Genomic DNA, 17,742 nt, shown 5'->3' with positions numbered 1-17,742 from the left:
AGAAGGCAAGGAAGGAGAGCTAGATCAGCCATTTTTGAATGGCGGAGTAGACGATGGGCCGAATGGCCTTATTCTATCACTTGTGATCTTACGATCTTATGAACTTAAATCAGACCATATAATGTACGAATCACCATCAGATGTGACAGTTAACTAGAAGAGACGATTCTACCAGAGTTTTCAGCACAACCTCCAGTCATTTCTGAACTAGAAAACTTAAAAGAATCTTCCTAAACCTAAAGGGAAACAAAATATGTTTGTCCTGAACTGCCTAAGAAAAAGAATATAGCTGATAAACTACTACTGCCTAGAAAATAGGCTGCGCAATCCATTTTTTGCTTGGGTTAGACATAAAGTGCTGGAGTAACTCAGCAGGTCAGGCAGCATCTCTGGAGGAAAATGATGGGTGACGTTTTGGGTTGGGAGGGGGGGGGGGGGGGGGGTGCAGAAGTTGTTCCGGCTCATGTTGGAGTCGCTGGCCGTCTGCTCTTTCTTCAGACCAATGCCAAGATACGTTCGGTCACCATGAGGCTTCCTCCCCTCTCACCAAACTGCCGCTTCTGCCCATCACCATTGTTTTGTCCGCTCCCTGCTCCACCGCCACATCCCCCTCATCCTTCTCCCCTTCCCCAGTCACCGATACCTTCCAAGATGGAGTATGTCGGTAACTCCGGGGGAGAAGAAGGAGAAGGAGGAGACAGCGGTGGGGGTAAGAGGCCTAGTGGACAGAGTGACGGGAGGAGGAGGAGGCGGCGGCGGTGACGGTGGAGCGGCCAAAGCGACGGGTAACAGGGAGAAGCGGCGGTTGTTGAGAATAGAGGGAGCCCCACTGTAACCCAGCATGGCCTGTTGGTGGTGGCGGTCCCCAGGACTACAACGTGAGCCGCAACAATAGCAGCGTCAACCGGACTGTGTGGTGGGTGAAGAAGGGCTCGCTAGTGCGAGCCGGGTGGGGGGGGGGGGGGGTGTTTCGGAAGCTGGGACTGTAAGTAGCTGGGGAGGCGCTGGTGGCATCAGCATTGGCACGTCCGTCCACTATAATCAAAATATGTTTTAAAGGGGTCTGTTAAAACAAAGGTTTACTGCATTCTTAATAAACTTCCACAGGTGCATTGCAGAAGGTTTCTTGGCTGTATCTGGTTGGGCAATTCCAATGCTCGGGAACCCAAGAGTTGCAGAGACTGGTGGACTCAGCCTGGTCGATCACGGGCACAACCATCCAAATCACCAAAGCATCTCAATGAAGTACTGCCTCAAGAGTCTACATTTTTCAACAAGGACCCCTACCACCCAGGTCCGGATACCCTCTTCTCTCTGCTATTAGCACAAACATGGGGCTGAATGTCGTAAATGTATCTCTAATAGTACACACACCGAGTTCTGAGAAAGAAAAATAAACTTTTGTTGAAAGTAAAGTAACTGCATAAAATTCAGAGACAAGCATTTCACAAACTATTTTCTTTGCTGCTTTCATAGAGTCATGTCCAATAACTCCCAGGAACTGTCTAAATAAATTGATTCATCTGTGTAGGAAGTAACTGCAGATGCAGGTTCATACGGAAGATAGACACAACATGCTGGAGTAACTCAGTGGGACAGGCAACATCTCCGGAGTAAATGAATAAGTGACGTTTCAGTTCGAGACCCATCTTCAGACCTCTGAAGCCATTTGAATGTTATATCCCAAGTAAGGTCACAGGCCTCTTTATATTGTTGCTCTCATAATAAAACCTCATTGTGTAGCTGATGCAGACATAATCAAACAAGTTCAATAAAGAACACAGCTAGATGGCACACTTTGTGTTCAAGATCTACAATTAGTGACCATTGCTTTGGTTACTGTATCTTGCTTTAGAGATTGTGTACTGTTTATAAAATCACTGAGAATCCGCTTTTCCGTAGAATCCATCCTTTAGAATTCAAGTGTATCCTCAGTGGAATACTAAAGTTGTCGGCTGGCATCTGCAGCTGATTCTGAACCTCTGGCCATACGTCCCTATGTATGAATGTTTCGCATTCTGTCACTTGGTACATCATACAAGCTTGCAAGGCTAATTCTTCAGATTTACTAGTATTCCTTGTCATTTTATAGTGGACAACATGTGTCAAAAATTCCATGAACCAGATTTGGCTAGTATTCCAAATCTACCAAACATAATTTAAAGTTTTTTAAAAGCTCTGCTAGATATGGCTTAAGTAACTTTATCTTCAATAAAGTTCCTGTAATAACCATGCTCGGGTAACGATGTTTAACTCACAAAGATCAGACTCAGCCGACCTACAACACTATTGTGTTCAAGTGAACTTTGATGTGCCAAACAAACATTGCAATTATCATCACTATATAAACTCAGATGTCACCATAGGTTAATAGGGATAATTTCAGATTTTCCAAATACTATCTTTTATGCCAATGTTTGTCGAATAGCTGACATTAGTTTTTTATGTAACACAGCTGGTATCTCTTTGGATATTAGATTTCCTTGCACAACTAATTCATCTTGCAAATCAAAGCAAGCACGGAGACATTCAGGCACCTCCGTCATGACCCTAGGCTGTCCTAACTGAACAACTCACAGATGCCTCTGATCGTTACCATATCCAGCTGCGTGATTAAGTTGTTCCCAAAATGCATCTCCAATTGTAAGGTGCTTCAGTGGGGAAAAAAAAACAGAGCGTTGGAATAACTCAGCGGATCAGGCAGCATCTCTAAAGTACGTGGATAGGGTCAGGACCCTTCTTTAACCCTCCAGAGGTGCTACCTGGGCCACTGAGGTACAGGGTCAGTCTGAAGAAGGGTCCCAAACCGAAACTTCACCCATCCATGCCCTTTAGAGATGCTGTCTGACCCGTTGAGTTACTCCAGTACTTTGTGGTTTTATTGCAAACCAGCATTTGCCTTTCCTTATCTCACAAGGTTGTTCAGTGACGTGTTTCTTCCAGGTCATGTGTGAAATTACAGCACCACTTCTTGGAATTTTCCCCAGAACCACTCTCTATTCTTCCCTGTTTAATCGCTGAGTAGCTTTCCCATCACTCTTGGATGAGGAGGAAACTTTATCAGATATTGAGAAGGTGACAACAAACTTATGAAACATCTGACCATGTAGGCACCTCCAAAACTGCTTTAACTTTGGCTGGATTGCAGAGTTTTGGGCCAAAGCAATACATCCAATAAAAATAACGTTGCATCCAAAATTTCACTTTAGAGTTAAGAGAGATACAACAGAGAAACAGGCTTTGCAGTTCACTGAGTCGACTCATATCATCAAGCTCATATTTTACACTAATCCTGGCTCGAAGGGCCGAATGGCGTACTCCTGCACCTATTGTCTATTGTCTAATCCATTTTATTTTCCCCGCTTTTCCATCATCCACCCATCTCCAGATTCAACTATTCGCTGACACACTAGGGGAAGTTTATGGCAGCCAATTAACATAACAACTTAAATATTTTTAGGATGTTGAAGGAAACCAAAGCGTTTTTGAAAGAACCCAGGTGGTCACAGGGAAAATGTGCAAACATCACAGAGTCATCACCTGAGATCAGGATTAATCCAAGCTCACTGCAATTGTAAGGTTAGCTGTGCGATTGAATTTTGGGACCCTTCTTCAGACTGATCCTGTACCTCAGTGGGCCAGGTAGCACCTCTGGAGGGCTGAAGGGTCCCAACCCTATCCATGTCCTTCAGAGATGCTGCCTGATCCGCTGAGTTATTCCACACTTTGTGGGGGGGGTTTTGTGTATTTTTACTTGCCATTACTCCATTGCTTCTTTTACGATAAGTCAGATCATCAAGCTTTTGAAATGTTTTTTTCTAGCTTTTCTCCAGAAACTTTCGACTTCAGAGATACAGCGATACAGGCCCTTTGGTCCACCGAGTCCATGCCGACCACCGATCGCTCCATACACTAGCACTATTCTACACACTATGGACAAGTTACAATTTTACCGAAGCCAATTAACCCACAAAGCTGTACATCTTTGGAGTGTAGAACGAAACTGAAGCAGCCGGAGAAAACCCACACGGTCACAGGGAGAAGGTACGAACTCCATGCAGACAGCACCAGTAGTCAGGATCGAACCCAGGTCTCTGGCGCCGTAAGGCTGTAACTCTACTGCTGCACCACTGTGCACCTGACTTGTAGCCACAAATTCCTCAACTCAATTCTCCTAAACCTATCCTAAGTGGCATATGCTTCCGCACGAGATGCAACACCTGTCCCTTTACCTCCCACCTCAACTCCATCCAAGGACCCAAACAGTCTTTCCAGGTAAGACAAAGGTTCACCTGCACCTCCTCCAACCTCATCTATTGCATCCGCTGCTCTAGATGTCAACTTATTTACATCGGCGAAACCAAGCGCAGGCTCGGCGATCGCTTCGCTCAACACCAACTTTTATTTAAGGTGAAATAAACCAAGGAGCCAAGGATTTTACAGATATTTTTGTTTGTTGTTTTTACAGATAGACCTTAGAACAATCTCCTTCTACATGCTTTCAATATATGTAAACAAGCTTCTCATGGGGCTTCTCTGCAACAATATTTATTTAGCTCTTTATAGAAAGTGATTTCCTGAGAGAAATTAAGCTTGTGGAAAGAGGCACGGAAATGTGTATGTGGGAAGCTCCTGTTTCCTGCAATGTCGCTCCCCTCCTGGGTTATTCTGGTGTCTGACTGCTTTGGAGATTGTGCCTTTAAGGGATGATATTTATTTTGAGTGAGGATTTTTTTTTAACGGAAACTGCTGCTCCCAATTAGGTTACAATTCAATGCATCTTTCGGGATTAAGATCACACTAATATTGTTGCACACTTGTTTGGAGCCAATTTCATTACTTTTTAAAGCGGAACTGATTTGGCAACATGCTGCATGCAATGTGTTCGCACAACAATAAAGGACAAATCCAATTTCCAGGTGATCTTTCAGATTAAAAACCCTCATTCTGTATGGAAAACATTTTTTTAAAGTTAGAAAACAGATACAACTAGCTGCTTGTGTAGGAGAGAACTGCAGATCCTGGTTTAAACTGAAGATAGACAAAATGATGGAGTAACAGCAGGACGGCAGCATCTCTGGAGAGAAGGAATGGGTGACGTTTAGGGTCGAGACTCTTCTTCAGACTGAAATTTTGTGTCTACAACTAGCTGCTCAATCTTTAATCATTTGTGTTCCAAACAAGAAATAAAATATAGTAGGATGTTTTTGGTTCAGGTTTATTATTATTGTCATTTGTACTGAGGTACAGTGAAAAATGTTGTTTTGCATGCTATCCAATCACATCAGATAATACTATACATAAATACAATCAAGTCAAACTCAAGTAGAGTAGGAAAGAGGTAGATACGGATGCAGAAAATAGTTCTCAGAATTGTAGGACACCAGTTCCATTGACAAAGTCAAATGTCCACATTAGGGTTGAGGTGAATTGGACCTTTTAAGAATCAGACAATTGGAAATATGGACGGGAAGATACTTTAATGAATATTTATTTCAGTATACTGAGGATGAGATAAAACAAAATGTTTGTAAATTCTTGAAAACATTTGCAAAGTTTGTTGAGCTTACTGGGAATGGGAGATGGTAGCATGGAAAACAATCAGCAGAATATTATCAATAGCTTTCTGAAAATCCAAAGAAATATTGCTGTGTAAAGGAAAGAAAGGTTGAAAACTGTACGTGAGAGAAGGACAAGATGACAAAAAATAATTTCCAAATAAGAAAAACTTGTGAGGTACATTTGGCCAATTTGTTTAACAAAGACCCTAGGAGACTTCAGTAAGATAGGTGTCTGTAATTTTCGCGATATATTTGTGGTTATAATGAGATTTGCCTTGGCAGTAGAGTTAGGTTAATTGAAACCAGAAAAAAAAATCTCACAATCTGTTCACTTTTTGCTTTAAGTATTCCTTTATCCTGTGGTGACATTCACCATTCTTGGCTGCACCTGCCTGCAATGGTGCCAATCAGATGCAAGTTGAATAAAACCCATTACTTTCTCTAATCCCACACTATCCAGGCTGAATGCATAAAAAAATACTTACGAAAAAATAAATTTAGCTTCATTATTTTAGTCTGCAAGAAATGTGAAACATTACAGACATTCAGATAGAAGCAGATACAGGATTCCTGAGCAAAATACAAATTGTTAGAGGGACTCAGTGGATCAGGCAGTACAGTGATACTAGCTTTATGATGCACTAGATTGATTTATTTATGCTTCTTATCTGCAAAGTGAAGTTTTTATTTATGGATTCAACAAAGAAACCAGACGGCACAGATTCCAGGCAGTGCACCAAATTACATATTCAATCAATCAGAAAATAACAGGTACTTCAAGTTCTACTACAACTTGAAGTCAATCTGTTAATTCAAATCTGCAATGTTACTTAATTAAATCATTCTTAAGTTCAAAAAGATTTTTGTTTTTACTGAGAAATATGGAATTTTCCACCATGTGAAACACAGAATTACCTGGCCATTATGTCATGTGGGCATGTTACCCCTGCTGTTGTACCTGATTTGCCATTTCAACATCACAGGTGACGTGTGACTATTACATTTTTTAAGAAGTATTTTCACATCTTGCATAACCATTACTACATTCCAACTGGGAATTCATTTTAAACTGCGATAACTTCACGCTCAACAAATGGTCTGGTTTTCAAGGTAACATTAATGTAGAGAAATTTCTTAAATGAACTGTATTACACCTGCTGTGCAGTGTTAGGCCACTCTCCCTGAGTAGTGATCAGCTCAACAGCTCAATGTCTTATATAGGCTGCAGATCAACCTGCTAAAAACAACAAGAGATCAGTTTATACTTTATTTTTTAAGTTTTTAAACATTTCTACCACTTCTTTTATCGTTTTGTGAACATAAGACTCAATACTGAATGTAATGCAGCACATAGTTATAGAGTGATAGTGTGGAAACAGGCCCTTCGCCCAACTTGCCCGCACCGGCCAACATGTCCCAGCTACACTAGTCACACCTGCCTGTGCTTGGATCATATCACTCCAAACCTGTCCTATCCATGCACTTGTCTAACTGCTTCTTAAATGTTGGGATATACCCAGCCTCAACTACCTCCTCTGGCAGCTTGTTCCATACAAAAGGTAACATTTCACCTTTGTGTGAAAATGTTACCCCTCAGATTCCTATTAAATCTTTTTCCCTTCACCTTGAACCTATGCCCTCTGGTCCTCAATTCCCCTACTCTGGGCAAGAGATTCTGTGCATCTACCCAATCTATTCCTCTCATGATTTTATACACCTCCATAAGCACCCCTCATCCTCCTGTGCTCCAAGGAATAGAGACCCTGCCTACTCAACCTCTCCCTACAGCTCACACCCTCTAGTCCTGGCAGCATCCTCGTAAATCTTCTCTGAACCCTTTCAAGCTTGACAATATCTTTCCTATAACATGGTGCTCAGAACTGAACACAATATTCTAAATACGGTCTCACCAACGTCTCATACAACTGCAACATGACCTCCCATCTTCTATACTCAATACTCTGACTGATGAAGGCCAATGTGCCAAAAGCATTTATGACCACCTTATCTACCTGCGACTCGACCTTCATGCACCAGCACTCCTAGATCTCTCTGCTTTACAACACTCCCCAGAGGCCTACCATTCACTGTGTAGATCCTGCCCATGTTAGACGTCCCAAAATGCAACACCTCATATTTCTCTGTATTAAATTCCATCAACCATTCTTCAGCCCACCTGGCCCACATGTTTTTATGTTTTGGATGGTCTTTACACTGATTTAAAGCCATTCAATAAACCCCTACAACCTAAATCATCTGTAGGTCAGATAAACCGAGCTGGGATAAAATCCTCATCTAACTAAGAGCAATGTCGATTTTGTAAAGAAATTTCACTCGGGATTCTCAAAAGTGGCAGTAGTTGATCTTCCTATGGCAACTGTCAGCTGGGAACAGAAATGAGGAGAAGACAGGATATTTTTGTCGGGAGGAGATTCAACAAATGTTCCCATTTTGGATGGGTCTCTAACAAACAATGGTCATTACCAAAATTAAAATATCATCTCATCCATTTCCAGCCACAACAGGAAAAGTCAGATCCAAAAGAACAGGAAGAAAGAAGGTTGCAAGAAAAATTGCAGATGTTCCCATTTGTAGAGAACTGAAAAGCAACACATGGGAAGGATTTGTTTTTAAGAGAAGCCTTTTGTGTTGTGGCCACTGTAATTGATATTTCCATTTGCGACCTCAGGTCTCTGAGTCTGATTAACTCTTTTAACAACTCCCTTGCTGCATCAACAGGATATACGATTCCCCAAATAGCACTTTGTTTTACAATGAAAGATCCCTCAGATATTTCTCCTAGACTGCAAGCACACCACTCAGCTGCAAAAGATTTCCCCAGAGTTTATGATCATATATCTGACTGCTTGTATGCATCAAGGTTTTTAGTTTGATTTTTACATCGCAAATCACATATGAATTGATTCACATCTGAAGTCTGAGGCCAACCAGATGGATTTCTCCACAGGATGGAAGGACCCTGGGGTGAGGAGGAGGTGCAGGAAGAGATCTCATGAAAACCACCTAGCACTTAAAAATGGAACTGTTGCAACCCGACCTTTGTTGATTTGCCTGAGGTGGCAGAATGCGCAAACGCAATCTGGCAGATTATCAAACCGTTTTATTTGGTTTTATTTTAGCTATCTCAATGTAAATTCATTACCGCAACAATTTCTGTGAAGCTGTCAAAATAGCATTTAAAAATAACACAGAATTTCATTAAACATGTTATTTTAGCAAAATGATGAGTCATTTTCAGAAATCACAATATTAAAATTTGTTTTATACATACGCATGTACATTTCTTATTACATTGCAGTTGATGCAGAAGTGCCTGACAATGAACGTCCAATGCATTGCATTGTAAGGTTTATGGAATCTACATTGGGATGCAGAAGCAAGAGAGGGTAAAGAGGAGAAGGAGCAAAGTATGCAGTATTCTTGTGTCCACCTCATGTCATAGCACATTGGAACTGAAGAAACATGAGTTGAACTGAACTTGCAGAAGGACTAACCTGCCAATGCAAGAGCAGCTTTAAAGACAGGGGAGAAATAATAGTCATGATGAAAGAGAAGGGTACTCAAAGGTGATACACAAGCAGAATCTGAAGCAAACAACAAATAATGCTGTTGCAATTCCTTTTCCACACATGGACTGAGCTGCTCCATAATCCACGGAAATCACGGCTAATTATCCACCTTAATCCCTTTTATCCATCCTCTCCTAAAACCCTTCATTCCTCGTCCATTTTACCAATGAAAAAAAAAGAGAATTGGAACAGCATTATCCATTATTTGCTCACGGATTTGAGTCTCACTTTAGTGTTTCCTCCCATTTCACTAAAGTAGTTCCAACATTTGTAGCCATGTGAATTTAATTTTGAGTGGCAATGTTTTATCAGCTAAATCCTTATAATGTTCCATAAAGTATGTTTTATCTTGTTTACATTACATTGGTCATACTGTAAGTGAACAAAAGTATTAGCTGCAAACTAATGTGCCAGCTTACATTCAAGATACAGGTCAGATGGAGGGGATTCCAATGTATCATCTGCACTTTGCTCTATGATTCTGATGGCTTTTTAAAAAATACTCTGAGCTCTCTGTTCAATATCATACTTTGGCCTTGTCAATTTCTAAAAATTAGATAAAGATTGAACCTACAAGCACAGATAAAAATGTCAAGAATCCTGTTGCATCTACATTGATTTAAGCTGGTCTAACAAAAAGATATTAGATTGGCAGCACTTAATTCATATAGGATTTTGCCTGGACTGTCTGCTGTTTTAAGTGTTTAATATTTCATTGCTAATTCTATTTTGTGCATGTGTTTCATTTACAGGTAACATCTGACACATTTGCATAAGCATTTGTGTGCAAATGGTTAGTGCTTTCAGCAATGGCCAGTCAGAGGACACATAAAAAGAACAGATTTGGAAAAACTTACGTTTAAAGTTTGGTCGGCAGGTTTCCGTGCTGATCCCAGTGTTAAACATTGACCTGCACAGTTCATAGTGGCAGTCTGAAGAATGGCCCCGACCAAAACCCTACCCATGTTCTCCAGAAATGCTGCATGACTCTTTGAGTTACTCCAGCACTTTGTGTCCCTTTTATTCTGCAGTTCCTTGTTTCATCATGGTGGCACCTTCCTGCATGTCACGGCTGCCACATGTTTGCTGCTCAGCTCCATGGGAAGCAAGTCAGAGACTTAAAGGAGCAGTTTCCATGGCAGCCAAAGTACTAGGAATGCAGGTTCTCACAGAAATGAGGAAAAGCACAGGGAAGGGAGGAGCAATGTTTTTCAATGAACATTTTGTCGTTCAATTAACTTTTTGCAACATTGTCACCACTAGAAACGTGCGACTCTCGTGTGCTGCTTAGGTGAAGTCTGCTGTATGATTTTACCGGGATGCATGCAAAACAAAGCATTTCACTGTACTCAGTTACACGTGACAATAAAGTATCATTGAATCAATGCCTTCAGTTTGGATGGTTATTCACACACCATACCCAACTTCGCTCCATCCCGCCCCCACCTTGTCTCACCACTGATCATTTGATGCTCGGAGCAGACAACAGCTACTGAGAGGCATGTGCTCATCTCACCTGTTCACACTGATCTTTGCTTTTACATGAACTGAGAGCCACCAATAAGGTGTGAAATACATAGAGCATTAAAGATTGAGGCACGCACATGTAGATACCACACATTTCTTTCATTTACAATGCCAGAAACACTCAGCATGTCAGGCAACATTTGTGGACACGGAACGAGTTAATGTTTCAGGTCCAAAACACTTTGCCAGAACAATCTCAGGGTCTTGGATGTGAAATGTTAACTTTGTTTATCTTTATAGATAAGCTTCCTGACCTCCTGATTTTATGAAGATATCTGTGCTTTGAGAAACCATATTGCTGCCACACACCAATACTGATTGTGTTTCTTTTAAGGACCACTTTCCTCTACCAACTATGCAATTATCCTGCTTTCCCTTTACAATGTCTTCGAGAGCGTAGTTTAATAAAATAACTCACCCTTTCTCCATCCAACAAGAGGTGCACCCTGAAGAGACTGGGACTGTTCACCACGATTTCTTCATTTCTGTACATGATCTGAAATATCCTACTGTAAACTGTGTTGTCATGAATGAAGGGTGGATTGGTGAATGAATCACCTGCAAAATAAAACAATCAAGTATTAAGTAAAAACAGAAAAGAATTAAGGTACAAAATTGCAGCACAATGAAATTCTGGTTACTCACTCATCAGACTGTTGAGTTTAGTTCAGAGATATAGCGTGGAAACAGGCCCTTCAACCTACCGAGTCTGTGCTCACCTGTGATCACCCATACACTGGTCTAACTTACACACTATGGATAATTTACGGAAACCAATTAATCTACAAACCTGCACGTCTTTGGAATGTGGGAGGAAACCGGAGCACCGGGAGAAAACAAACGTGGTCTCAGGGGGAACGTGCAAACTCCGTACAAACAGCAGGGATATGGGGAGAAGGCAGGCACAGGTTACTGATTGTGGATGATCAGCCATGATCACAATGAATGGCGGTGCTGGCACAAAGGGCCAAATAGCCTCATCGTGCACCTATATCCTATGTTTCTATGATTATTTACTGAGGCAAGATTGGGAACAGTGAATAGAATTGGCCAAGGATTTCATGACAAAATACTGTAGAAGCCAAGAAATCTAAAACCAAAGCAGAAAATGCTAGAAATGTTCAGCAGGTCAGCCAGCATCCGTGAAGGAAAAAACAGAGATGATGCCCATGATTGAAGACCACATCCTTCACCATGAAAGATCATCAATTTCAATACACATGTTTACCTCCTCTCTATGGAGAGTTCTCAGCCTGGTAACCACACCTAGCAAGTTGTTCTCTTTGCACCTGAACTCACCAGTTCGAATACAAACTTGAATGTTGATTACTTAAAACTGTTAAATTCAATATTTAGCTCCAAGGGTGCCTAGACGGAAGATGGGCTGAGGTGGAGTTTTGAATTTTGAGAAGGGATGTCCAAGGGATAGAACTCGAGGAGCCAGGCGGAGGAGACCTTCCAGAGGTGCCACAGCCGCGGTGCCTGCCCCGAAGCCACATCAGTCAGTGGGTGCCTGCCCGGAAGGCTCGTTGGTCGGCAGGTCCTCGCCCAAAGGTTCTTTAGTCAAGGGGACTGGGAATCCACCTGAACGCTCGGCAGGGTCCGCCCAAAAGGCTCATTGGCCGGTGGGCTCTGGAAACAAGGGCACGTAGGAGGATGAACTGGGGTAATGCCTCCATCGCCTTCAAGGTCAGCCGCAGGAGGCGCCCCCGGTACACAAAGATGGCCGGAGAGGAGGTGAGGGACTTTGGTTCGCGGGAACTCAGTACATCGAGTACGCGGGCTGACTGGACTTTGGATAATGGCGACGCCGCCTTGTGTAATATTTGCAAAAGGAATTTCACCGTGCTGTTGCATATGTGACAAACAGAGCACCATGGAACCATTGAGATGTTGTTCCTTGGACAGATTGGGATTTGTTGAGACAGTGTACGAAGTAAAAGGCACCTGGAAACTCATGGATCTCTCTGTGGACCCTTGCATTCTATAAAGTAGTCTGAAGAAGGGTGTCGACATGAAACATCACCCATTCCTTCTCTCCAGAGATGCTACCTGTCCCGCTGAGTTACTCCAGCATTTCGTGTCTACCTGGCATTCTATAAAGCAGTCAGACAATCTGCATTTTACATTAGATTAGAAGAGCAGGAAGTGCAAGTGCATTGTTGCACCTACAGGGGGCGTTTGGCTCCATGGATGGTGGGTGGTGCAGCATGGCTGGGGAGGAGGTCAAAGAAGAATTGGTGCATCTCGTGGCTGGATGGGAGGCTGCTGTGAAGAGGGGGTGTTGAGTGTTATTGGAGATGGGAGTGTGAACCAGGGAGTCGCAAAGGAAATGCTGAAAAGGAAGGGGAGCCGAGGAGGCATACGGCACAGGCATAACACCGGCCAGATGGTGATATTTGAAATATTCCAAAATGATAGAAAATGGCATGCATCGCTTTAGCAAAGCCTATTTCTAGAATTCCATGGGAAGGATGGAGAGCTGTTGAACATATACAAATGCACAAAACAGCAGATGCTAGAAACCGGGAGCAAACGCAGATAATACAAGAACAATATTAGGTGGATCTTGTGGACAGAAAAACAGAGATAAAATCCCAGATCAATGACCTGACATTTAAACTGGACACAGATCAGACAGCAACAGCGTGTTTAGGAATCCCAAAAGAGAAAAAAATAACTTGTACTGCTGTTGAGGCGCATTAACACAGCAAATAAATATACAATAAAAAATAATACAATATGTGCTGGCACGGTAAAGCTGCAGCAGCCTTAAAGCACCAGAGACCCGGGTTTGATCCTGACTATGGGTGCTGTCTGTACAGAGTTTGTACATTCTCCCTATGGGTTTTCTCTGGGTGCTCCAGTTTCCTCCCACATTATAAAGACATGCAGGTTCATAGGTTAATTGGTTTCTGTAAATTGTCCTTCGTGTGTCAGATAGAGCTCATGTACTAGCATTAATTCAATCTTTATAATGCAAAAAAGAGCTATAAGAATTGTCAATAAGGCTAGTTATAATGACCCAACCAATCCATTATTTATGAAATCATATGCCCTAAAATTTATGGACCTAGTAGACTTTAATACTCTATAAATAATGTATAGAGCAACAAAAAAAAAACACTTCCTGACTGTATTCAAGGTTTGTTTTCAGTGAGGGAGAGCAGGTATCCAACCACTCGGGGGAAATTATATATTTGAAAAAGAGAGGGTAAGAACAAATGTGAAAAATAGATGTGTGACTGTTAAAGGGGTCAATTTATGGAACAGTTGCAACAATGAATTAAAAGAGTGTAGTAATATGTGTAAATTCAAGAAAATGTTCAAAAATATTATATTTGAAAGATACAAAATATGTGATCAGCACTGAGAAATGACTGACATGACAGAAATGATGGTTCGTGACTATATTTGTGTGTCTTTCTATGTTTTGTTTATCTGCTTCTGACTTATGATGTTGTGTTTTTTTTAATTATATTTTGTTAAGTATTAAGGGTAGGCACAATAAGCTTTGGCTTCTGCCTACACCTTTTTTTTCGGTCAGAAAATATCATGTGTGATTATATTGTTTTATTTTTGATACAATGATTTCACACTATTTAACTTTCACAACTGTATGGTCAATCTGTTGTATTGTATTGACCGGAAAATAAATAAATAAATAGATAAATAGATAAATAGATAGATAGATAGATAGATAGATAGATAGATAGATAGATAGATAGATAGATAGATAGATAGATAGATAGATAGATAGATAGATAGATAGATAGATAGATAGATAGATAGATAGATAGATAGATAGATAGATAGATAGATAGATAGATAGATAGATAGATAGATAGATAGATAGATAGATAGATAGATAAATAAATAAATAAATAAATAGATGACTAAATAAATAAATAAATAAATAAATAAATAAATAAACACGGGTGATCATTGATAGGCACGGACTTGGTGGGCTGAACCTATATCTCTAAACTAAACCAAACTAAATTATCCATTATACTAGGTAACTGGTCCATGATGGTGCAAGCCGAAGTACACAGTACAGATACAAAGTCCACAGTGGTTCAATGTTGAGAGAAGGTTGTGACTAAGATTGTACAGTGCGGTTCAAGAACCTGATGGCCAATGAAAGAAACTGTTCTTGAACCAAGAGGTAATGGTTCTCAGGCTCCTGTAACTTCCTCCTGATAGCAGCAGCAAAATGAGGGCATAGCCAGGGTGCTATGGATCTTAGCTGGCTTCTTAAGGCAATGCTTCCCGTAGATTCCTTTGATGGTGGGGAGGTCAGAACCTGTGATGGACCAGGCAATGTCCACTTCCTTCTACAGCCTCCTTCATTCTTGGGCCCTCAAATGACTGAACCAGGCCATGATCCAACTAGTCTGTATGCTTTCCACCAATCATATCTAAACATTTGATAGGATTTAAACGTCATAGAGAGGAATAGAAGTATTGATGACCTTTGTTTGTGATTGCATCAACATACTGGGACTGGTCAGATTATAGACCTGCAAGTTGTTTACAAATACTTCAAAGCACTCCAATGAGGCAGATGGGAGGTCTAATATTATGTTATAATATCATCTTATTGGGGATCTATGGATATGCCAGTGATAGAAGCTCTAACAGGCTAGAGCAATTCTTAGACTGCACTGGGAAATCTCATTGATTCAATTCAAATTGACCAAATTTCCCATAAAGAGGATGAAGATAAAATGATTTAAAATGTTGCTCAGCTGACATAGAAGCACACAAATTGTAGGATTTGGACACTTTCCTTTAACTCTGCATATAATTAGCAACTAATCTCATTTGTATTTCTTGTTTTTCCTCCACTTCATCGGAAGTAAACCACAACATGTAATGCAGTTTTGATTCTAATTCCACGTTTCCCTAAAACTGCACCCACCATCACCTCTGGCAGTACATTCCAGGAATTGTGTAAAAAAAACTTGCCCTGCACATCTTCTTTAAATTCCCCCCCACTCATCTTAAAGCTGTGGCCTCTAGTCTTTGACATTTCCATCCTGGGAAACAGGTTCTGACTGTCCTCCTATCTACACCTCTCATAATTGTATATCAGGTCCCCCCTCAGCCTCTGATGCTCCAGAGAAAACCATCTAAGTTTGTCCACACTCTCCTTGTAACTAATACCCTCTAGTCCAGGCAGCATTCAGGTGAACCTCTTTTGCATCCTATCCAAAGCCCATTACATCCTTCTTGTAATGGGCGACCAGAACTGCACACAATAATGTGAGTTAAATGCAATTTTTTGAGGTGCAGTACATGTCCACAGTTATGTGCTTTTATATTGTCAGCAGAAATTAAATATTTCTTAACAAGAACATCAAAACACAGGAAACTTGTCAACAAGAAAGTTACTCTGTCAATATTGCTGAATAAATCAGAACTGTCTCCAAACATAAATGCATAAAGTTAACCAACTGCAGTCCTTTCTCACTGCACTCAGCTGTACACCCTCCCCCCTTTGCTTCAGTAGTGTAGTCGATCCATTAATTGCAATAAATTGAGAGGAATTTAGATGTGCATATTTATTTTAATGTTTTTTATTACAAAGCCCCAAGGAGTAGTGTTGCTATCTGTGGCACCATTTAATTCATATTTTAAATTTTCTCTTTCTCTCGGTCTTTCCACTTGGGCATCCACAATTCTTAACCTGAGGATTGATGATCTCCTGCCAAGCCACTGTGGACACCACTGTTAATCCATCTGTTGGAAGATATGCAACAGTGACTCTCTCGATTCGCACTCTGATTCTCTTTTCCTTTTTGCCCTATAGGGTAGATTCTAGTCTCTGCTTGACACCTTTCCTGGTAGGTACAGTCAAGAATGCAAACACAGTGTGTGGAAAATGCTTTCATGTCAAAAGCACTTTCATGCCATACATCTGTGAAAGAACCCTGGATGCTCTCTAGATAAACCAACAATTCAGCCCTAATCTTGCTGATAGCAGAATCAGGTAAGCATCTGCCGCACTATAATTAGCATTACTACCTCTGTGCCAGGAAGGGGAAGGTTAGCAAAAGTCCCTCTTCCATAATCTTTAAAGGAAACTGTGTGTGTGGCAAGCAGCAAGGTTAAGATGACATTCTCCCATACAATAGCAACTTCAGTACTGAAGTCACAGTGCAAGCGATAAAACTGCAGACAAAAGATACAAGAAGAAAGAAATCTGCATGTGTGTAAACATAGAAACATAGAAAATAGGTGCAGGAGTAGGCCATTCGGCCCTTCGAGCCTGCACCACCATTCAATATGATCATGGCTGATCATCCGACAACATAATATGTCGGAAGTAACTGCAGATGTTGGTTTAAACCAAAGATAGACACAAAATGCTGGAGTAACTCAGCGGGACAGACAGCATCTCCGGAGAGAAGAAATGGGTCCTTCTCCCCAGAGATGCTGCCTGCCCCGCTGTTTCTCCAGCATTTTGTGCCTATCTTGAGTATACATATATGGCTCTGCCTGCGTGCATTACTTTAAGTGTGTTTGCGGGTATGAGTGTGCATGAATCCGCACCGTGAAAAGCAAAGTGCTGCAGGAACTCAGCGGGTGGGCAACTTTTCTTTCTGGGAGAGTATGTTGGGGAGGAGGAGTGCTTAGTTGGGCGAGTGTGTGTTGACATGTCTGGGCGTGTGTGTGTGTGAGAGAGAGAGAATGTGAGATGTGTGTGTGTATATGAGAGCATGGAGTGTGTGTGTGAGAATGTGGAGTGTGTGTGTAGGAGATTGTGGAGTATGTGTGTGAGTGTGGAGTATGTGTGTGTGTGTGTGTGTGTGTGTGTGTGTGTGTGTGTGTGTGTGTGTGTGTGTGTGTGTGTGTGTGTGTGTGTGTGTGTGTGTGTGTGTGTGTGCGCGCGTGTGTGCATGCGCGCGAAAGTGGAGTGTGGATGTGTCTGTTAATGTGTGCGGGCGTGTGTCTGCGTGCGTGTCTGTGTACGCACCTGTACCTGCTTGAGGCTGTGAAAGTATGTGTGTACGGGTCCGCACATTGTGGGAGGTTGGGTGGAGCTGGATGGATAAAGG

At 41.5% G+C, this 17,742-nt stretch overlaps 1 protein-coding gene across 3 annotated transcripts in view; it reads right to left on the bottom strand.

Moving 5' to 3' along the window:
* fam135b (family with sequence similarity 135 member B) overlaps window positions 1–17,742 on the bottom strand; it is a 306,137-nt gene that overhangs the window by 135,373 nt on the left and 153,022 nt on the right. For all 3 annotated transcript variants that reach the window (XM_078397568.1, XM_078397570.1, XM_078397569.1), the window contains one exon: window positions 11,097–11,236. In XM_078397568.1, coding sequence (XP_078253694.1) covers window positions 11,097–11,236 — 140 coding nt within the window. The remainder of the gene's footprint in view (window positions 1–11,096; window positions 11,237–17,742) is intronic.

The sequence above is a fragment of the Rhinoraja longicauda genome, chromosome 4 (assembly GCF_053455715.1).
Source record: "Rhinoraja longicauda isolate Sanriku21f chromosome 4, sRhiLon1.1, whole genome shotgun sequence".
Classification (NCBI taxonomy): Eukaryota; Metazoa; Chordata; class Chondrichthyes; order Rajiformes; family Arhynchobatidae; genus Rhinoraja; species Rhinoraja longicauda.
Note: the sequence above shows the minus strand (reverse complement) of the source record. Positions and strands in the feature narration are given on the sequence as shown.